The following is a 22,776-nucleotide window of genomic DNA, read 5'->3' as shown; positions in this document are numbered from 1 at the left end:
ATGTAATCTATAATAAATAATAATACATCACTTAACTCGCCGTCGTTCGTATAATATCAATATTTGGGCAGAACGATTGGTCGGGTTACTTAATTTTTTTGACACAGCTGGTACTTATACGTAATCGCGCTACATTTGATAAATATATAGCACTGTAATATTAATATAATATAGTCAACAGGTAAATTACCTATATTGTCGTAATATATTGCGGTTATCGACTACAATAAATGTATCTCGCTTTTTTGTATTGGAAGACGTTCCTCGCTTCCACTATTCGGCAGTAGTAGCACTTGTAATAATAGACGTCTTAATATTATATAAATTTATAATCTTTTATAGGTAGGTACATTTTATTGGGGAGTTTGTAATTTGCACCAAATTAAAGATATGTAATTTGCACCACTGCAGGTAGTCAAAAATAGTGTTTGTAATTTGCACCAAAATAAGGGTATGTAATTTGCGCCACCCACAGGTAGTCGAAAATAGAATTTGTAATTTGCACCAAAATGATTATTTATTTGTTCGATTATCGATTATCAAATATTCGATTATTCCTCGGTATCTTCGTAGGCGTCGAGACTAGATGGACACGAATGACAGTAATAATTTCGAATTTAAAAAATTCGATATCAATTATATATTATATAAATTTTTTAATTAGCTAACTTTTTTTTATTTTCATAATAATATGACTTTAATCTTACATATATTTTAGATTCTGAACGAAGTGATGAATGTATTGATTTTACAATGATGTGTTTTTTTTTTTTTTTTTTTTTTTTTTGTGTCTGTCACCACGTTTTGGAGCAGTAAAAGTGCTCCGATTTTAAAAAGTGGACCCTGTTTCGGATAGGAAAGTGAATGTAGTTTGTACTTTGGGGGGTCAAAAGTAAAAAATTTCCAATAGTTTTCAAAAGCGCCGGGAAAAACCAAAAAAAAAATGACGGAAAAACGGGAATTTTAACGCAAAACCAGTTTTCGACCAAATCGATTTTTTTTTATGGTTGTAATTCAAAAACTAATCACTGAAAATACTTGAAATTTTCACCAAATGTTAATGTCAGTGGTATCCGTATATAGTAAAATTTTAAAAAATTTTGACTTTTTTTGAGTTATTTATAGACCAATGAAATTTTCGATTTTTTTGAGAAATTTTTTTTAAAGTGTCGATAAAAAATGTTTGGATGACCAAAAAGTTTTGAAAATTTAATACAAGGTTCCTTATGAGTTGTTTTTAATGTAGCTAAAAAAATTAAAAATCGTTAGTCACAATTTTTTTTTATAAGCGTTTATAGTTCAAATTTTTACGAAATCTGTCGAAAACGCGAAAATTTGCAAGTAATTTTGATGTTGAAAAATCATAAAATTTTTTTCTTTTATAACTAAGTTTTGAAAATTTGGTACAAGGTTCTCCATACATTTTTTTTCAATTATCTGTAAAAAAAACTCTACCGGATTCAGACAAAAAAATTTTATGAGTGTTTGAAATTTAAATTTTTACAAAACCGCGCTAAATAACGGTTTAGCCTCAAACGATTTTTGATATTTGTTATAATTCAAAAAGTATAAGTCGTAGATACTTGAAAATTTTACCAGTTATTTAGATTGGCATTTTATTTACTTGATTTAATTTTCAAAATATTTTGAGTTTTTTTGAGCTATTTATAGACAACTGACATTTTCAATTTTTCTGAAAAATGTTTTTTGAAGTGTCGATACAATTTTTTTGGCCCTATCAAAATACTTGAAAATTGTATACAAAGTTCTTCATATGTTATTCTTAAAGTGATTAAAAAATTATAAGAATACATAGGCACAATTTTTTTTTATTAGCATTTGAAGTTCAAATTTTGACGAAAATTCGTCAAAACCATGAATATTTGCAAATTATTTTGTAGGTATATTTCATAAAAATTTTTGAATAAGTAGCTAAGAGTTGAAAATTTAATACAAGGTTTTTCATAAGTTTAACTTACAATTATTATAAAAGAACTTAAATTTTGTTGTATTCAGGCCATTAAAACATAAACCACCTTTTTCACCAACCACTAGAAATTATATCCTAGGCTGACAAATCATCTTCGTTCAGAATCGTTTTTCGTATACAATGATAACTATCATTGGATTCAAATTTAACACTCCTATAATATATAATAATGATCCATACGGCACCTAATGTACAGCAGAGCGGTACTCACTTGCCCGCTTTTTTATTTTTATAGGTATATTATTATATAATACGATGGCGATATTATGGCTTGTAGAAAAATCGTAGTAAAATTATCGACCTACCTGACCTCGAGGATAGGGCAGGATGTATCTTTATACTATACAATAATATAATATTATACGTTATTATAACGTCGTAGAACATAAAAATATATTGCACGGGCAGTACGCAACTATACTGCAGCGATTCCGATGAAACATATACATTGTGGACAGTAAATGGACGACAGTCGATCGAAACGATAAAATTAATATACGTCGAAATCGGTACAATTACGCGTTGTATCGTGTACAGAACTATAGAACATAATAATGCACTGCAGCTTCGGTACGGATAATAATATGATATAGTCGCAGTCACGGTCAGACGGTGCTCTGCGAGAACGGTGGAGATCCACAGGTTGGTCAGTCGGCGTTTCGCCGTAGCCTAGATGAACAGAGGTTTTTTTTATATTTTTTTATATATTTGTAACGCGTATTGAGTGTATAATCGAGACGAAACGCGAAAAAAACACGTTGAAATACGTAGGTACGGTGTATCGACGACTCTCTTTTTTTTCTAAATCATGTGAGTCGATTCGCGTACATAAAAAACGTATACAAGCGACGACTAAATGTGTTTTTATTATTTTGTTTAAACTTCTCCACGCTTAAGTATTCACCTCTGAGTTTACGATTGCACGCGGTCACATTGCAGTATAATAATCGTAGACTCGTTTCGCAATTATTTCGAATTTTGTTGTCCGTCCTATATATTATTGTAATGTCGACGACAAACGTTTATTGCGATCTACACACGTACCTATATATAAAAAAAAAACAGTAATAATACAATGAAACGTTTTAGCGAGCCTTTTTTTTTTCAAATCGAAGAAGTGTTGAACATCACATCATAACCGGTTTTTGACGATATAATAATAAGTTCGAGTCGAGCGGCGAGCAGAAGAATAATTTATTCCGTTACCAATAAATTGTGTATATAAGGTGTGTTTAAGTGTGTAGACAGTAGGTCTATGACTCTATGAGCGTATGTGTGTAATATCATGTGTATGCGAGCTCGCGTGTGTTGTGTATGTAAGCGCGTAACGTGCGTAGGTACTGCGTATACGTTAACGCGCGAGTATTGCGCGTTGAAATCGTTAGAGTGCTAGACGAAAATAAAAACGCACACTCATCCGAGACAAAAAAATAATATTACTATCATCGACGATTTATTTACGTGTCACGTAACTAGATAATATAGTCATCTGTACCGGCATGTACTAATATTATATTATTTTTGTTTAATTATATCACTAATTGAACCCTATAGTAGTAAATATAATAGTTATTTGATATTTCAAAAAAATTCCACTGACTTTAGGGGCCTTCATCAATGAGCAATGCGATGATTTTGGTATCTATACTCTTAAATTATAAAAATGTATCATAATATTATCTTCAGATATTCATATATTGTGTTATATTATAGTATTAAAACATATTACCTATATAAAGGTGTCATTGATATTAAGCCATTGCAAAATGTAATTTGTATAAACACTATGAATAATATGAAATATAAGGGATCAATTATAAAGTAGCATGACGTTCGATGTTAAAAAATCATTGTTAGATATTTAAACAGAATAAATAATTTCCGAATTTTCAAATTCAATATATAGAAGAGACAAAATGTAAATTTAAATCAAATTTAAATTAATATCAACATTTATCATACTTCAAAAAACAACGTAATAAGACATGTATAATATAACATCATAAATGATAAATTTGATACATATATAAATACACATTAGGTATATAATAATATATTAAATGATTACGATTTGATACTCTGGGAAAATGCGATTTGTAGGGCTAGTGAGTGAAGTGCGAATTTCGAGTCTAGTCGTGCAAATTCATGCTAATTACGTGCTAAATATTGGCACAAGAATTAATTCAGATTTGCTTTTATTTATATGTTTGGCGGGGCTGGTGAAATATTTAGTATTGTTTGTTAAATAATTGCATAAAAAATCGTTATAATATAAAAGTCGGAGGGCTGGGGAAACGTACCATGCATCCAACGCCGCCGCCGAAATTCCGCGGTGCAGCAGATGTTTGACGTGTGCGCTTGTCCGTGTTTGGTCGCAATGCTGGGCCGGTGAATGGATGGGTGGTCGCATGGGCTGGCAGATCGATGGGCGAGCAGAAAAGTCGGAGAGAAGTCCGCCCAATAGAATCGCCCGTTCTCCCGGTGTTCCGGAAGGCGCCTAATGGGCCTTTGACGCGCAACCGGTGGTGGCAACCACCACCACCACTACACCGACGACAAGCACATAAAAAGGCGCGCACGAGCGCCCGATCGTCATTCCGCGTTACCGTCTACTTAGTGTTCACTTTGACTTTTTGTACTCTGCGATTTTCAAACATTATTTTTTTTTTGTCGTACCTACCTACTCAATTTTTACTCGAACGCCGCGCGCTCGGCGCAAAACGTGATAATTTTTAATTTTATTTCGGACTTTTTCTAACTATTATATTATTACACCTTCTCGTCAAACACGATGGCGTCCGTTGCAAGTTTATTAATGCTGCTTGCCGTCGCCTTCCCGATTATACATTCCATTCCCAATCACAGTGCACAAGATACCTTTCCACATGGAAAACCAACACAGGAAACACCAGCACAGGAAACACCAACACAGGAAACACCTGCACAGACTGAGAACTCGTATCAATGTAAGCAATTAGAGTTGTAATATAGATATTATTTTTTTTGCATGTATATTTTAATTAAGACTTATAACTATTTATCTTACCATTACCAATATTATTGTTATTTTATTATTTTTATACATTAATTATTTTACATTATCTATATCCAGGGCCAGATTTAGGGAGGGCAACCGGGGCGACATTTGTTATTATTTGTTTCCATGGCAATCGATGAATCAACACAATACATCACATTCTCAATAAATTTCTGTAAAATAACAGCAAAGATCAATGAGTTGATTCATAGATTGATAAAGTTTTCCCAAATCTACCACAAAATTACAGAAATGTATACGGTACCCTTCGTGTGTGAGTCCACATATACTTCAAAATTTTACTTCTCCAATAATAAATAGGTAGTAATGATTGATGATAATAATAATAATGGTAAATTGGTAATATACTTATAATAATAGGATATATTAGCTAGACTTGGTTATATTTAATTTTAATCTTTTATTAAATATGAAACGTGTAAATATTAATTTATTTTTTTATTTACACTATAACGCACGTAATACGTATACCTATCGTTTTTTTACCTGCTTGATCTATATTGTCGTATTTTTATCTATAGACCCATAAAAATAAATTCTTTAAAATGCATTTTATTTCACTCGTTTTGTACTCAAATTCCTGACCTAGATAACTAGTCTAACGTAATATAATAATATTATATACTCGTATGTTATGTATAGGTACATATCTATAAATCTTGGTATAATATTAGTGTTGTACGCAGCTCAGTCATAATTTCTTAATAATCACAATTCACAGCGCTCAATATTATCGTTCATTTATAATAAGATTTTTTTTTTATTATTATAAATTACTTTATTTTCTTGATAATATCTCTCATTTATTTACTTACGCTGAACTGCGTGTCTGCGTACCTATAATGTTCAAATGTGGTCACCTCGTACAAAACTTAAAAATATTAGTTGTAAATAACTGGATCTGGATGTAACTACAGATTATATCATACTATTAAGATATACCTATAGGTATATTTCTAGGAAGAAATGTCTAGAAAACAAATTAAATTTATAATTATAGGTTATTGGAATTAAATTCATCTCGAATGATGTGCAGACAAGGTACACAGGTACATCGTGTAATGACGCCTACCTATTCGCCTAATGTCGTTTTACGTGTGTTTTTGTTGTGTGTGTATAATGTGTTTAAGGTGTTATATCGGTTATCGGTTTTGTTTGGTTATGCGCATAACCGTATTTGAAACCTCCTTAAAACACTTTTCACTCATCATATTATATTTTTATATTGATAAAGGATTATAAGCACATTAATATGGTAATCATTACGATAATATGATTGTACGGTGCAATATGCATAAATTATACATGATCTATTTATTCCTATTTGTATACGCGTATATTCCTCAGCATATACAATTGATATTTACAGTTTATGTACAACCACCAGCGCGGTTTTCATGATTTTAATTTTTATTGCACTGCACATATAGGTCATATTATATACATAGGTATATGTATAATTGTCGTTTTATCGATATGTAAATTAGGACGTTCATACGAGTGATATACGAGTAGGTTTTTATGTAAAATTCGTTGTACGATACAACTATAATAATAGACAAATACAATTTTAATCATACTACAACAATAATATTCATTGTATTTGAAAGGATTTTATTGTTTATCCGTTTATTGTAAAAATAAATAATTTACATATTCTAATATATTATAGGTGAGTACTGAGTATATACAACGAACTAATATGTAATATAACTAATGAGAATGTAAGAAAACATTTTTTTAAAGTATTTCTTTAATGAAACATACTTTTTAAAAGTTTTTGATAACTCGAAATTTTGATAAGTTGAAATTTTTCCCCTTGAATTTCGAGTTACCGAAAGTTAACTATGTGTTGTTTTAAAAAGCAGCTTTTGGTTAATGGTGCTGCAATGACAAGGTCAGCCACTCGAATTTTTGTTTAAAAATCTTAATGAAATAACCAAGTCGAAAAGTTATGTGTATAAATCTTAGGTAAATATTGTGAACGTATTCTCTTAATGACGACGATTCACCGTCATCATATAGGTAATATCAATTCACATTATAAACGCCTATAATTGGAGCCTGGATTTGTATGTTTTTGAATATTTTTTGAATAGTCTATATTATATAAACAGTATAAAATACTTAAAATTAATGTGGTGTTTGTTCTTTAGTGTGTATAAATGATGAAGCGGGTGTAATACCCCAAACATGCTGTCCACCGCTCGGATCATCGGACGACAGATTCAATGTAACAGTATTGGGCAATCCGTCTTCGACGATAATTGGATCTGCCTATATGAAAAGATACCATCCAGAATACCAACCCGCGTTCAATTTGTGGCTTGCTGATTTCGACACTGGTAATGGCAGTTGTGATGATAACGAATTATTTTATTATTACAGAACAATAGCGTTATAACAATAAGTTCATCCGCTTATTCCCTATGTATCTATGTATATTAAATATATAGCTAGCATTTCTCATGTTTAATGAAATACAAGCACAATTGCCTACCTTTAAATACAATCGCAACTTGTATAGATGATCATATCCGTTCTGACAGCAGTTTTTTTTTTATCAAATACTGCAATAATGGTGATATATAGCAACATTAAATGCATCCAATCATTGCCTACTACATATTACAAAACCAATGATAACAATAAAAAATTAAATATTACTCAAAGTACGTATTTAAAATATATTTAAAATTATTAATTTAAAATGTTTTCTTAAATATTTTTATTCATCGTCTGCAGCTCTCATACACATCAGTTTTGTTTTTCTGACTAGATAAAATATATTTTTTTTTCAAAAAACATGTTTCACCGTGTTACAATGTACAATGTTTGTATACAATACTAAACATTAGACTTTATTTGAATGCTTTATACAAAATAATAATATTTTTATATTTTACCATGAATTTATATACACGTACAATGTACATACTCTCAAATAATACAAATAAACAATTCTCAAGTACGTTTTTATGTAATTATAAATCACGCAGGTAGAAATACTCAAACACTATAATATTACAAAAACAGTTACCTATAGTAAATAAAATGTATTAATTATAGGTAGGTACTATTTAATTCATTATATACCTACTGATGTATTTGTTCTGTTCTAGAAATTGAAGATATAGATATTGAGAATATAACACATGCTGTATTTTATTGTTTTTCAAAACGTCGATTCATAGATGAGGATAAAAATATTGATGGCTGGTATGTGACTCTAAAGGAACCATTTGAAAAATGGTTTGGCCGAAGTACCTTCTATTGTGCTGTAAGTATATTGTTATGTTTATTGTTTATGCATATAATGGGGACGAGGTGGCCGTGCGATCTAAGGCGTCGGTTGCGGCGCAGCCGGTCGTTGGTTCGATCCGCGGTCACCGGGTGGCATTTTTCTTCGGGCAAGTCACGGTGTCCGGAGAATAAGTGCCGCCATCCCCCACCCCGGGGCATGGCAGAAACCTACGGGTGCCCCATTAGAAATTCTGCCAAATAGGCGTCCGAACCAGGCCTTCGGGCCTACTCCCGGACTTAATACGCCATACGAAATAATAATGCATATAATGCATACATTACCGATTCGATAAATAAATTGGGGAAATAGAAGAGCGCACACAAACGACAATGCAAATTCTTACATATACACGCCTATTATTTTTACGCTGATGGTTGGTGACGTTGGTGTTATAATTCACATTATTTGTGTAGGTACATAGATAATTATAAAAAAAATTTGTACTTTTGAAAATCGCAATGTCTATGAAATAAATTAATAACCCAAGTTGGGTCTAACGTTCTCATATACTATTCTTAACGTGAATTAGTAAAATTTATTATCAATTGCTTACAATAACTAGACCTAAGCTTTATCTTCCTAAATTTTATTCAACATAATAACTTAAGATAATTAAATGAGGTAATAAGACTCTAATTTTGTATAAAAACAAACAAACTCAAAGTAGTCAAAGGCATTTAACGGTTCGATCGTTTGCATTCTATAAGTATATTATATATTTTTAGAATTGATAAATATATGCGTTATTTTAAAAATGACGTATAATAATCAATTAATATTTAGCGAACAACAATTACCAATTAATAACAGCTGCCTTAAAAAAATAAATATTTAACGGGAAAATAGTTATTAATTGTCTTTGGACTTCAATCATTCGTCATTTAACCAACACCAAATCCTACTACAGTTATATCTGTAGTCCTAGATACAACGGTCTTAATAATTGAGGATAAGATTGGGACTATAGGTGTGCTTATATTTATAATTTATGTTGTACATTGCGGTTGGTTAATCAACTTTTTTTTTCCATCTATCTTACCACAGCTGTACTCAATGATCCAAGAATACCCACCAACGATCCAGATGGTGATTAGTGCGAACAATTCGTGTGATGGTCTAGCAGCGACAATGGCGAATATTGAGCAGCAAAGAGTACCAGAAGGACTCCAACATTTTGAAGATGGATCCATAGCTCTTTTATTAACTCAGGATATTCCATAACCAATTTCAGCATGAGATGACTGACCAGTTACGGACTGGCTCATTCAAAGCAGCCCAAAAATTATTGTCTAACCTAATACCTAATTATAACACTCATGTTTAAAATACCACATATTATTTTCTCAGTTAAATATTCAAAATATAAATAATAACAGATAGGTACATAATACGTAAGAAATATTTAATTTATTAGATCATAAGAAATTAATAATTTATGAAGTGCTTTTTATGCTTCTTTGTGCATTGGTCTAAACGATCTATAACTGTTTGGTACGGTATGTCATTTAAAATACTTTTTTCTGTAGCCATTAAGACAAATGCTTCTAGGTTGTTCTGTTTCATACTGTTCCTATAAACGGTTTTTGCCCGAAAAAGAAAATTGAATAGCATTCATTTTTATAATATAAAAAAACAATTAAAAATTCAATAAATTAATTTATGTTTATTTCGTTATTTAAAAGTGTTATATGTTTATTACCTGCTTTAATTTTGAGGAAGCTCGTTCACAGGATACTTGTGTAATGGACAAAGTTAGTAATATTTTACAAGCTTTATATAACATGACATAAGCTTTACTGTACAGTGTATATGTTATGCTTTTATATTAAAGTATAAAACTTATTTAATCAATAACACCACAACATTTATGTACACCTAGCATAGGAGATTCGGGTTTTTTTTGTATTATTTCTATAAAATATAAACTGTATGTAACCATATTATTTATTATTAAATCAGTACATAAATATCCTTACCCAGTATTTAAAAAAAGATCCGGAGGGGGGATACGACATCCAAATCAATCTTTAATTACGCCACTGCAGTGTACGGTATCAAAATATTATTTTTCTTTCGACATTTATTTTTTATTGTACAAACTATATATGTGTAAAATAAATGTTAGTGTTTTCAATCGAATTAAAAATACATTGTTTTATAATGAAGGCACTTCGACAAAATATTTATTAAATTTATAAAATATCAACAGCCAACAGGCTAGAATGGTGGATGAATATGAAACATTGATGAACATTTAGTGGTGATTATCATAAACTTTAGAAAAGTACATTTTTTTTTTTTTAATCAATATAATTTCGATATCTATATTATGGGCAACAGACGGTGGAGCCGTTTTCAACGTGAAAAAAAAATCAATGTGGAGAATATTTGAGGGAAGGTTTGATAGTACTGAGAGCTTGATTTATTTGGAGCGGTTGAATCCCCGATACCTACTAATTTTGCATTACTATAATCTTCAATATTTACATAAATAAAAAATAACTAATATAGTGTTTATTTAATAAGGTGCCTTATTTAGATAATATGCAATGCCGTTGCCATTGTGCTAGTTATAAATTATACATAATTAGTGTGATTGTATACAGTTAACGTGCTATTTATGCATTCGTATGTTATCGGTTTTTCCAGCTAATAAAAAAAAGATTTACTACTTTTAACTTCTTCCAATGTAAAAGTTCAATAATTATATAAGTAAATAAATAAATTATCTGTTTTGTTATTAATTATTATAATATATTATGTTACATTATAATAATAGTGTATCTACGACATGACAACTACGATTTATTTTATTATCTTCATACATTTTGACTCACTGATTAAATAAATAAAACATGATAAATATTTGTATAAAATCGATAAAAATTTTGTGCAATGTCATTAATGTTTTCATTGAATGTGTATTGTGTATACTATGTTACGAAACACTGTTCTTCATCTACTCATAATTATTGATGTAATAAATTTTGTTTCAGTATGTGAATAATATTTATATAAAAATATTTCAAAAGGATATAATTAGGTGTCCTTTACAACTAATTCTGTGATGATTAAAATATTTTTGATAGGTGTTGACTTTTATTGTACGATAGTAAGAATGCACGAACAACTAATAAATTTTTTACCCATATAAGCTTATTTATACCCAGTACAAGTACCTACTAATTTTATTATGATAATAAAAATACATCGATAGCATTTTTTTTATTTAATAAGTTCCTATTTTAGTGTGTAATACAGAAACGCATGAATATCTACGTGTAATATAATATTATAATGAACTAAAAATGTGTACACGTGCGTATTTGCCACAAAAAATGGTTTCAAATTTTTCAATGAACCTTTTTACAAAGGTTTTTACTTATATCATAATCATTAAGCATGTAGCAAAAAAACCAGTTATTATAGTATCACGCTAACACTATTTAACACTGTAAAGTAAAACAACAACAGTTTTCTTAACACTGTAGTGGGTATATAATATAGAATAAACACCTTATATACTAAAATATAGTGCAGCATACCGACAGAATCTTGGCGCTCGATATTATATAGACTCTCCGAGTACAACAACAATAATATGTCTAAGCTAAAGTGAATGTAGGCAGTACGGCGTCAGAAAGGCGGATAGTGGCATCCCCTGCCGAAGACCAGTCGACCTTATACACAACACACACGCACTAAAATATCTTGACGTTTTTTTTTATTTTTTGTTCCTTTAAGTGAATCGATAAGTAAAATTAATTGATGTCTGTAGTTTTTGTACACAATATAGAACATGTGGGCTTCTTCTTTGTGTGTGGTATTTGTCCTATAGCATTTCCATATTATATGGCATTTTAGGTACCTATTATTTTGTGGTCGATGTTTTAAAAAGTGTTGTACGATTTGGTCACCGACGGGTAGTTTTAAAAATGAAACGAACCAAGGGAAATATATTGAGGTTGGTTGTCGCTAGTACGTGACAATGTTTATTTTTCTATAAAGCCGAGATCATGGTCAAATTGCCCGTGTTGCTGTCAGTCTTCGATTTATTTAAGGGAGTGTGGGACTACAGCCATGACTACCTACTATTTATTTTACTTTCAAAACCTAAAATATATCAAATGATAATGATTATGACGAGATAAAAATAATTAAATAATTGTTAATTATTCAGCCACTTTATTTTGCTCTTCGTTAAAACATGTATGCGTAGTAATAAATTGTGTCCACTATGATTTAAATTTTAAACAATCGTCAAGATATTCATTATGGAAAAATTAATAAGATATCCAAATAAACGCAATGTTACTACACCGAAAAAATTATTATAAATATGTATATGATAGATAAATAAAATAAAAAATAATAAGTAAATTAAAAATTGTATTATGTATTTATAATTCATTTTAATATACATAGGGTTGGTGATATTGTAATAATATCCTTATTCCCGTACACATACTCACAACAAAGTTTTGAACCCCCATAATAAATAATTAATTAATTTAAAAATTTACAATTTTTAATTTATTTATTTTACAATATTATAAATTTTAACTAATTTTATCATAATACTTACTTATGGAGTTCAGTAAATAGTTTTTGACTTTTGACATAAACCTCTACAGCCACAGAATAAAACAGAATGAATAAAAATTTTAACATGACCATTTACGATAGACGATGGTGCTATAAAAATAGAATCCTTTTCACCGTATTATTGTCGTTCACGTAAAATTAAACGATTATAACGTAATCGGTTTTTTCTCCGTTGTCTAGTCGAGATAATAAAAATTAACAAATGACGATATTATATTATATTTATGTCCACAAGCAATTGACTGTACAATCGACCGTCTAGGTATTTTGATTGATTTTATATTGTATACGGCAACCATAATTTCGTTATCTTTTTTTCGTTGTTGGTAAAATATAGTGTATAATAGTCAATACTGTATATTATACACGTATATACACGAATAATTAATAATTGCTATAAATAGATATTATATAATACAAGTTTTTTTTAACAATTTGCAGTTTACTTTTACATTACAATAATGAATAAATTAGTATTTAGGAATATAAAAACAGCATTGTGAACAAAACTTTCCAAACACTAACCTATATCAATATAATTATTTAAATATTATAATATTTGTATAGTTGTATAGAAGTTCAGAGCATAACTATGAAACTATGAATATAATGCAATTCATCAATAATATCACTTTTATTTTTTTTTTTTGGTCCTTGGGGGATTTGAACCCGAGGTAGGAATTAAGGTAGGTAATTTGTAAATTTCAAATTACAGTAACTATAAATAATATCTTAAATTGTTAAATCAATGTATTTCTAGCGGTAGGTTCTTATTGTGGGCGAATTTTTTCATTTTAAAGTATTTTTATTCTTCTCATCCAACATTTTTTAGAAGTCATGAAAAATATACTAACAGATGTCATAATATGTTATAAACGTAATTAGGAAATCATTTAGAGAAATGATTGTAGTTATTTCTAGAAATTAAAATAAATAATTAAATATTATGTGAAATTATAATAGCTACCTATAAATATATAAACAAAAAAAAATTAAAATTATACATACAATTAACCATAGGTAGATATGTAGGCTTACATAAAATACCAGACCAAAAAACTCTTGACATTACTGTAAGTACCTACTGTACCTACCTAAAATTCAAAAAAATTGTTTCATATGTAGAAAATGTTATTTTAAATAAATGAATATTTCAAATACCTATCTTAGTTAATTCGTTTGTAAATGACACAATAAAAAATCGATTTTGTCAAATACTAAATTGCGTAAAAAACCACGATAGTGTTGTCGCAACTAGTAAGTGTCCAATCTTGCTTCTCTTCTTTTTTATCTTAGTTTTTCGCAGTCGCTGTAGTGTAAACTACAGTAAGTGTAAAATTCTTAGATGATTATTATTTTATGTACATTTTTTTTTCAAACCAAAAGACCTAGTGTTATGTAGGTACCCACTGAGTAGAGATGTAAGATATCCGAATATGGTTTAAGAGCTACATCATGTTAAGAAAAATATTGATAATACGTTTATCACCATTATGGATTCTTATTCACGGTTATTATTGTTCGGGTGTAGTCCACAACCGAAAAATTAAAAAGAATAAAATTTCATACCTACACATTTTTGTACAAATTGGTACCTAACAATTTGTGGATAAACTGTAGTCAGCTTAATGGTTTATTTCTAAATAGGTAAGTATTAAATTATTATATATATATGTAATAATACAGATTAATGAAACATTCATAAAAACAATAATTGTATACATTCAGGTACCTACCTAATACAGACAACATAATAATGTATTAATTTTAAAATTTTAATTCTGACGACTATCAAATGATAAGGGAAATTTAATAATAATAGTTAATAGTGGACATGGGTCAGTGACTGCTAAAGTTCATGATAATACAAGTAGGTGCGTACTGCGTAATGTAGGTATGAACTTTATCGGCAAGTTCGTTATAGCACTACCTATCTATATAAAATATGTAGGTATGACTGAAATATTTATCGGAGCATTGTTTTCGATTATATTACCTTACTGCCGTATAACTATTTGTAATTTGATAAACATAATATTTCGAATTTTAGTTATTAATCACTAATCAGTATTTATTTTCCTATTCACAATAACCTATCATTAGTATTGTAGTATCACTTCAAAATCGGCAAAGCCACATTTTTGGTACAGTTCGTTGACCGTTTCGATAATACAAACCATATAATCTCGTTTTTATTAAGTTCAAATTAAATACCGGTTACTCTGTTATTTGTTGGTAGTTATTTCTCGTGACTTAAATAATTATCATCATGTTCTATTTGGAAGATTTTCTGGAAAGTATGTTCTTGACTATAATTTGAAAACGATCGTACAATTAACGAAATCATTTTTTGTTAAAGAACTTGAACTCTTACCGCAAGAGATAAAAAATCGCACTGCAGAAATTGGAAAACTGGATTTGCAAGTCGAAAGTATGTAATTAATGTTATTACTATTTAGGTATTTAACAATTTATTAGGTTTTTATTGATAAATGTATAATTTATAGGAGCTTGTAGTTTCAGCTTTTTATTGTCATAATTTATATTCATAATATACTTATTACTTATACTCATATAATATATTATTTGACTGCACTACTGTGTTATATTTTTTTCTCATACCGACAATAAAAATAAAAATTTTCAATTTCAATGCCAATAAAAGTTGTGAAAATGATCTTTTTCTGCTTCAGCAGCTTAAAAATGTTTTTTTCTTTGTGATTGGAGAGCAAAAGGGTACATTTTCTATTTGCTAGGATGTAAATAAATGTTAAACCAGATTATTATGAATGTCTTGAACAGACATTTCATTATAATATCATCTTAAAAATTTAGTGATTTTAACTATTTAACAATTAACAATTGATAATTACCTACTATTTTTGTGGTATCAATGGTATCATCCAGCGGTGAACATGCTATCGTAGTGACTATCAAAATAAAGAAATTGACATTGTATCTGATAAATTATAATGTACAATAGGTATAAATACTTCTATTTTATTATTTTGTATACTATATAATCTATATAATGATTTATTTTTGTGTTTATGACCACATGTTATTATGCAATATTGCCATAAGAGTATGTACTAAAACAATCCACAATAAAGTAATCATATTTAGTCAATATTTACAATGTATTAAAATGACTACAATAAAACAATAGCAAACAATAAAACATTTAAAAATAAGTATCAATGCACTGTGGAATTAATTATTAATTATTTTTAAGAATCTTTCATTATGCACCATTAGATCAAATACTATAATATAGTATCTTCCACAAATAATACCATAACATATTATGCCTATTACACACTGAATCGAATATTAAATGTTGATGTTATTGATATTATCAATACTCAGTGGTTACTCTTTACTGGATAGATACTGTATTTTTATTAATTCATTTTAATATCAGTATAATTGTCAAAACATTTTCTGACTTAACTGCTTCACTTTTATTTTGGTAGGCATCTACTTGATAATCAGAATAATATTGAGTTACATCTTATATTAATCATATAAAATATCTAGTTGAATATTAATATAGTTTTATATATATTTTTTTAATGTATTTAAAATTTATTGTGATTCATTAAAACTTATGGTAATGTCAAACTATTGGTAATTCAGTATTTTACGAATTAATTATTTATCTAATTCAACATACATATTATTACAGTATATAATATATTCTCGTATAATAAAGTTATACACCTATTTAAATCTAATTCTTAGTATAAATTCAATATTAAGTTTGTCAGCACATAGTATTAATCCTATGCAATTTTTTAAAATTAATAATAACCACAGCCCACATAATTGATTTATATAGGTATAGTACGACATAGATTATTGTTGACTTGGCTTTAATAAATATATTATATTATATGTATCAATTTATGTTTTACTGGAAAAGAAAACAATAATATTTCAGTTAATGTTAACTATTGGAATTTTGTTAAATTAATTAATAATTATTATATTATATACTTGATTTCAGATTCTATGAACCGTATAAAAAATAACGTAGACACTTTATTTTCAAAAGCTGACACTATGAATTCAGATGATTTGAAGGATAAATTTAAAGCACTTATGAAAGAAGGTGACAAATCTCTTAAACAATCTGGTAAACTTTTTTTAATGATGAATTTTGATTATTTTATTTTAAAATTTTTTTTATTTTAGACTCAAAAATACAGATTGCTAATGATATGCAAAATCTCATATTAAAATACATTAAACGACTGGATCTTGAGTTACATGGATTTAAAACTGAATTGGAAGCTGATAAAAGTGGAATCACTCAACTTATTGAAAAAAGTACTAGTTTATTAATAAATAAAAATTTATTTGTAATTTGTAATGAATTAATTTTGGAAAAATAATATGATATATTTATTATTTATTTATAAAAACCAGGTTTTAATTTTATTTTATTCTTAGGAATTTTAGATTCAGATCAAAGCAATTCATCCAATCATAAAGAGAATAATTATGAAACAAATAGATGTCTTTTTGGAGGTAGGTAGTTAGTTTATGCATTTGAAAAGTCAAGCTACGTACCATGTGTGTTTCTGCCAGTTCCTGAATTTAATATTACCTTTATATATATATATTTTTTTTATCAATTATCGTGTAAAAATTTGGATATTTTAAAAATAGCATACTTATTGACAATGTTTTATTTATTTATTAATTGAATACATTTTTATTTTTACTATTTTGCTTTATTTATTTGATATGCATTTCTGCTATTTTGCTTAAGTTAGTTGTATAATTGTATACTAATGTAGAAGTATATATTATTTTTATTCAGTAGCCAATCATTAACAATACAAATTAGTGATGGAAACAATCTCACTAAATAATTATGTGATTTCATTGGAATCGACTGTTGTAATTTGGATATGTATTTTTATGCTCTTATGAAAAGTATGTATTTTATGTGTCAACATGTTATTAATTTCTTTTTTATTTGACTGTGCTATACTGTTCTAAAAACAGTATTGCTTGTTACTTAATAAGTGCGAAAATGAAGGGACCAACTCAATTTTAGTGATCTTAAATATTGTATACTACTCAAGGGAAATAATTAAAATTCTATGTATATAACTAAGTTAGGTTATATACTAATGTTAAATATAATTAAAAAAGTTATTTAATTTAAAAACAAAATAATTAATTTTTTTAATAGAAGTATTTTTAAAATTGGAAGATATAAAATTTAAAAAAAACATACAGTACTTGATTTATTTAAAAAAATATTTACATAAAGATTAGGCCTATACATGTAATTTGGCTTTGTTCCCCAAAATGGTTTGTATTTTATGTATTTCAGGGACAAAGGCACATAGGTATGTAAATTATAATAGCCCCACCTCCAAAATTTAAAACCCAAATGTGCCTTATGTCTAAGCCTATAAAGCCTTATGCTGTTTTATCTTTATAATGTATTATACATGCTTTGTAAATAAATTGTATCATATTGTATACTTTTTGATCTATTGATACTAAATGATAATGTATATAATTGAAATCAACATGAAGCTTACTTCTAAATTAATTTTCTATATTTTTGATTATATTTTCTTAAGTTACAAAAAATAGAAATAAGTTCATTTTAACATTTACCAGCTTGTTATAAACTGTTTGTGTTTTATTTGTTTTTTTATAGTTACCTGTATTTTAATGTTTTTACAAACTTATACATATTACAATTTATATTCAGAAATTTGATGTAAATCTACCTATATTTTATTTATTATTAAAATCAGTAATTTTATTTTATCGAACTCTAAATGTAATAAAACTTTATTTTTTAGTTTTGATAAACATATAATTAACATTTTTTACAGATACTAATCATAGATAAATATATTCATTAATAAATAATTGCTTTTTAATTAAATAACTTAAGTATTTGTTTATGTAATATTTTATGTACTATTGTCAACTTGTATGTGTTATATTTAACTTCAGTATTTTAGTGAGTATAAAATTACTAAAATACAAAAATTAGGTATATAAATATAAAAATATTGCATAAACTTATTTGGTATATCTAATATGTTCTGTTTAGAATAATTCTATAATAAAATTAAACAGAATTAAAAAACATTATCTTCGGTTTTGTTATTATAGAAATAGAAGAAGTCTTAAATAATGTCAGCAGTGTAGATCAAAAATTTATTAAAGTAGCTTCTGATGCATCTAGTAGTGAAGAATTAGTATCTTATTTTCAACCTGATACAAGTCCTGTTAATTCTCAAATGGCTCCATTTCCATTATCCTTCACGATGGGATCTGGCTGCTCAGAAATTTCATCAGTTAAGTCTGAAGCTATTGTTTCTTCTCAAAAGGTATTAAATTTACTATTTTTTCTTAACATAGTTAGAGGTGGTTTAAAATATTTAATAATTTGTTATCAAATTATGTACCTAATAGTTATTATTTTTACAATATTTTAAAATACATCGTAACTTGTAATTTAAATTGTCTTAAAAAGCTTATTTTTTTTTTTTTAACTTAAAATGTTTTCTAATTCCTTAAAAAATTAAGGATATGTTATCAATATTACCAAGGAATATATATCATGGCACTTACCTTCATTTTTTATATACCAAATTGTAAGATAGATATTTGTAGTAATTACTAATTACTAATTTGGATGATATGCTAGAATGCTAGAGATTTGAATTTTACAAGCTATGTATTAGTTTTATATTTCTGACATTTTTAGTTTGTTTTGAACATAATTATTCCTGTATGCTTATTTCTGCTACACTAATTTTGAATGAATAATTACTAATTATATAAATATAAAATAATAGATTTCGAGGTTAGGTTGTTATACCGCGCATGTCATAATTAATGTGTACTGTGATTTTTAAGATTTTTTTTATTCTACATTTTAAATATTAAGTTTTAAATTGTAATGAAAAATGTTGATTCAAATGCTGTACTACAGACTATTATATTAAGAGCATTATTTTTAAAATTAGACTATACAGTATCACAATTTTTATATTTTAAATAATAGTTAAGTACTATAGTAAGTGAATTGAGAACATTTTTCAAAAATAAATATCTAATTTTTTTCATAGTATAAATATTTGTATTGTTTCAGCTGTCTTGTGGGCGTAAGTCAACTAGTTTAAAAGCATCCTTTAATGCAATTAATTATGACCTAATTAAAGATCAATCAGATTTTTTATCAAAAGAATTTTCTATTAGTAAAGAAATTACACAATTAATTAAATCTAGTTGTAAACAAACAAAAAAAAATAAAAAGTAAATGCAACAATATTGACATCTTTGATAATTGTAATGGTAATCATTTTTTGAAAAATTGTAGACTTGGAAGAGAAATTGTATGTAAAGAAATATCAATTCATAGAAATGAACTAATCGATCCTAATGAACCTCAATACTGTTTATGTAATCAAATAGCTTATGGTACAATGGTGGCTTGTGATAATAATAAGGTAGGTATAGGTAATTATAAAAAATGAAGTATATTATAGCAATTTATAAAAACATTAAATATTTTAAATAATTCACATTTCTTGTTCTAGTGCCCACATGAATGGTTTCATTATGAATGCGTTGGTATTATAAATCCACCTAATGGAAAGTGGTATTGTCCTAAGTGCATTATCAATATGAAGAGAAAAAGATAAATAGGTACTACGTTCGACCACATTATTTGTTTGTTATGTTTTACAATAGCTTTATAATATTATATATTATGCTTGCTCATATTAATATTTTTTAATATAGTTGTTCCCATTCTATATTGTAGGAATATTTGACTACAAACAAAATATACATTTTTGAAATCAATTTTCATTGCTTATTATTTTTACTTAATTTATAAACAACTTAATAAAAGTATAACTAAGTAGAATGATTGAATATGAGTTATTGAATAACTATTGATACATTTGTCGTTTAAGATCAAGCAGTATGCTTTAAAAAAAACATAAAAACTATTGGTAACTTATTTTTTATTATGTGTAATATGTAAATAGTGTCAAAAAATAAATTACTTTATTTCCATTGTAAACTTAAATAGTATTATCAACAAATCATAAGAATCATTATAAAATTACCTATATAATTATTAAATTATATAAAAATGTTTAAAAATATTTTTAGTTTTAAAGTTAAATTGGTTTTTAGTGTTTTTACCTTTAACAAGAATCAAGCTATATAATAGTTAAATAATAACTCAATACTTGGTAACTCTTCATCCTAAAAAAAATAATCTTATCTTAGGTAGGTAATAACTCTTTAACCCCTGTATGGGTAGGTATGCTTGTATAACTATTAACTATCTATATACATTATACATACAACATACCTTAGTACCTATATGAGTTGTATGTTAAAATAATTTAATAATATAACTTACTATAACTGATCATAGGTAAGTTATTGTAGGTAATTTATTTTTTATGCAGACATGATACATTTATTAGCCGATTGTGTAATAGGCTAAAAACAATTTATCTTCACAACATTTAGGTATCTATCAAATTTCACTCATTATCATCCTCTGCAGCAGTCATGTTGTCAGTGTTCTATGGTTAGAAGAGAGTCATGGACCATGTGCAGTTTGGTAGTGAATCATAGTTGCAGTAATCAGCCGATCTTCGAGAAGTTCAATATGTTATTGAATATACTTTATAAGCATTGATGAATTTGATAAATTGTCGATTAAAGCTGAAAATTTAGAATACACAAAAAGATGGAATAAACAGTTATTAATGTACTTATAAAATGATAATACAGACCAGTTAATGTTTATCGATTGACATATTGTGTATAAGCACCAAGTCTTGAACATGTTATAAGGAACTTGTAACTGTACTCAATATAATCGGACAATCAACTTTATTGTTTTTGATTTTTTTTTTTTTTAAGTTTTTATATTCAAATTATTAGTTGAATTATAGCATTAGGTATTTAAATTGTACCTAATTATGATCGATTAAATCTATTAGGATATAAGACTTAATATTTTTTTGTATAAATTACTCTAAAGAAAGAGTGTTTTGGTTAACTTAGATATTATTAATTAATACAGTTATAAATAATATTAAACATAAAACAATTATTGTAAAATTTAAATTTCTCTAGCCAGTTGTACAATTCAGGTATTTACTGCTTAGTAGCATAAGTATATATAACATACACATCTTTTAAGCAGTTCCCTGCAGTATTAAGTAGGTATGTATATCACTATTTAATTCAGGGCTTGAAAATGTTATAATAACGTTATATTTGACAAAAAACGATTGAAATTTGTAAATGTAATTATAACGGAAAACAATTAACGTAAATAATTAAATAACACAAAACAAAACGTAACCTATAACAAAATATATAATATATATTAAACAAAACGTAACGCTAAACATTTTTATATAATATAGTAATAGTACCTATAGGTACCATTAAAAAAAAAAATTAATTGCTAATTATTTGATAGTTATAAATATTATATACTAATTTCAAAGAAATATTTAGTCTACGCGATATATTTTCATTAAATCCAAGAATTAATTTTATAATCCTAACCTATCCGGGCAATCCTGTATTAGATATTATTTTAAAATTAAATATGTAGGCATTAATAGAATAATTGTATTACCAATAGTTTATAGTGATGCCCTGTTACTTTGAAAAAAGTGCGTAAATGCGTGTAATATTTAAATTCTGAAAAATAAAATGCAAAAATTGTATGACGTTATAATTCTGAATAACGATAAACGCAAAATTTGTTTAACGGTTTTATTCAAAATA

General features: G+C 27.3%; 2 protein-coding genes and 1 long non-coding RNA gene across 6 annotated transcripts; 2 read left to right on the top strand and 1 right to left on the bottom strand.

Moving 5' to 3' along the window:
- Positions 1 to 4,575: 4,575 nt before the first annotated feature.
- LOC114124448 (uncharacterized) lies at positions 4,576 to 11,019 on the top strand. 2 transcript variants are annotated; one of them, XM_027987699.2, is made up of 4 exons: positions 4,576 to 4,956; positions 7,205 to 7,393; positions 8,171 to 8,328; positions 9,397 to 11,017. In XM_027987699.2, exons 1-4 carry the CDS (start codon positions 4,782 to 4,784, stop codon positions 9,571 to 9,573), a joined length of 699 nt encoding a protein of 232 aa, XP_027843500.2. In that variant the 5' UTR covers positions 4,576 to 4,781; the 3' UTR covers positions 9,574 to 11,017. The 2 variants fall into 2 exon arrangements, with proteins under 2 accessions (XP_027843500.2, XP_050061879.1); XM_050205922.1 differs by lacking the exon at positions 4,576 to 4,956 and adding an exon at positions 5,225 to 5,379 and having other exon boundaries at positions 9,397 to 11,019.
- Positions 11,020 to 14,290: 3,271 nt separating this feature from the next.
- Positions 14,291 to 20,811, top strand: LOC114124445 (inhibitor of growth protein 3-like). 3 transcript variants are annotated; one of them, XM_050205893.1, is made up of 9 exons: positions 14,291 to 14,604; positions 15,317 to 15,388; positions 16,967 to 17,095; positions 17,155 to 17,289; positions 17,413 to 17,490; positions 19,111 to 19,328; positions 20,096 to 20,259; positions 20,324 to 20,453; positions 20,544 to 20,811. In XM_050205893.1, the coding sequence occupies exons 3-9, from the start codon at positions 16,972 to 16,974 to the stop codon at positions 20,646 to 20,648; spliced, it is 954 nt and encodes a 317-aa protein (XP_050061850.1). In that variant the 5' UTR covers positions 14,291 to 14,604; positions 15,317 to 15,388; positions 16,967 to 16,971; the 3' UTR covers positions 20,649 to 20,811. The 3 variants fall into 3 exon arrangements, with proteins under 3 accessions (XP_050061850.1, XP_050061849.1, XP_027843497.1); XM_050205892.1 differs by lacking the exon at positions 14,291 to 14,604 and adding an exon at positions 14,723 to 15,254 and having other exon boundaries at positions 16,967 to 17,071; XM_027987696.2 differs by lacking the exon at positions 14,291 to 14,604 and adding an exon at positions 14,740 to 15,254.
- Positions 20,812 to 21,401: 590 nt separating this feature from the next.
- On the bottom strand, positions 21,402 to 22,756 carry LOC126551816 (uncharacterized). The gene is made up of 3 exons (XR_007605704.1): positions 22,625 to 22,756; positions 21,765 to 21,947; positions 21,402 to 21,693 (listed from the first exon to the last, which is right to left on the bottom strand). It is a non-coding gene; the product is annotated as an uncharacterized LOC126551816 (long non-coding RNA).
- Positions 22,757 to 22,776: the final 20 nt, after the last annotated feature.

This window comes from Aphis gossypii, chromosome X (genome assembly GCF_020184175.1).
Source record: "Aphis gossypii isolate Hap1 chromosome X, ASM2018417v2, whole genome shotgun sequence".
Taxonomy (NCBI): Eukaryota; Metazoa; Arthropoda; class Insecta; order Hemiptera; family Aphididae; genus Aphis; species Aphis gossypii.
This window is presented reverse-complemented; position numbering and strand designations above follow the sequence as displayed.

What these genes read in the sequence shown, in the direction of transcription:
- LOC114124448 (XM_027987699.2), top strand. Translation starts at nt 4,782, where the DNA reads ATGGCGTCCGTTGCAAGTTTATTAATGCTGCTTGCCGTCGCCTTCCCG. An exon ending in GACTGAGAACTCGTATCAAT is followed by an intron (nt 4,957 to 7,204) that starts GTAAGCAATTAG and finishes TTTGTTCTTTAG; the next exon opens with TGTGTATAAATGATGAAGCG. An exon ending in GCTTGCTGATTTCGACACTG is followed by an intron (nt 7,394 to 8,170) that starts GTAATGGCAGTT and finishes GTTCTGTTCTAG; the next exon opens with AAATTGAAGATATAGATATT.
- LOC114124445 (XM_027987696.2), top strand. Translation starts at nt 15,227, where the DNA reads ATGTTCTATTTGGAAGATTTTCTGGAAA. An exon ending in TTTGGAAGATTTTCTGGAAA is followed by an intron (nt 15,255 to 15,316) that starts GTATGTTCTTGA and finishes TTTTTGTTAAAG; the next exon opens with AACTTGAACTCTTACCGCAA. An exon ending in CACTCAACTTATTGAAAAAA is followed by an intron (nt 17,290 to 17,412) that starts GTACTAGTTTAT and finishes TTTTATTCTTAG; the next exon opens with GAATTTTAGATTCAGATCAA.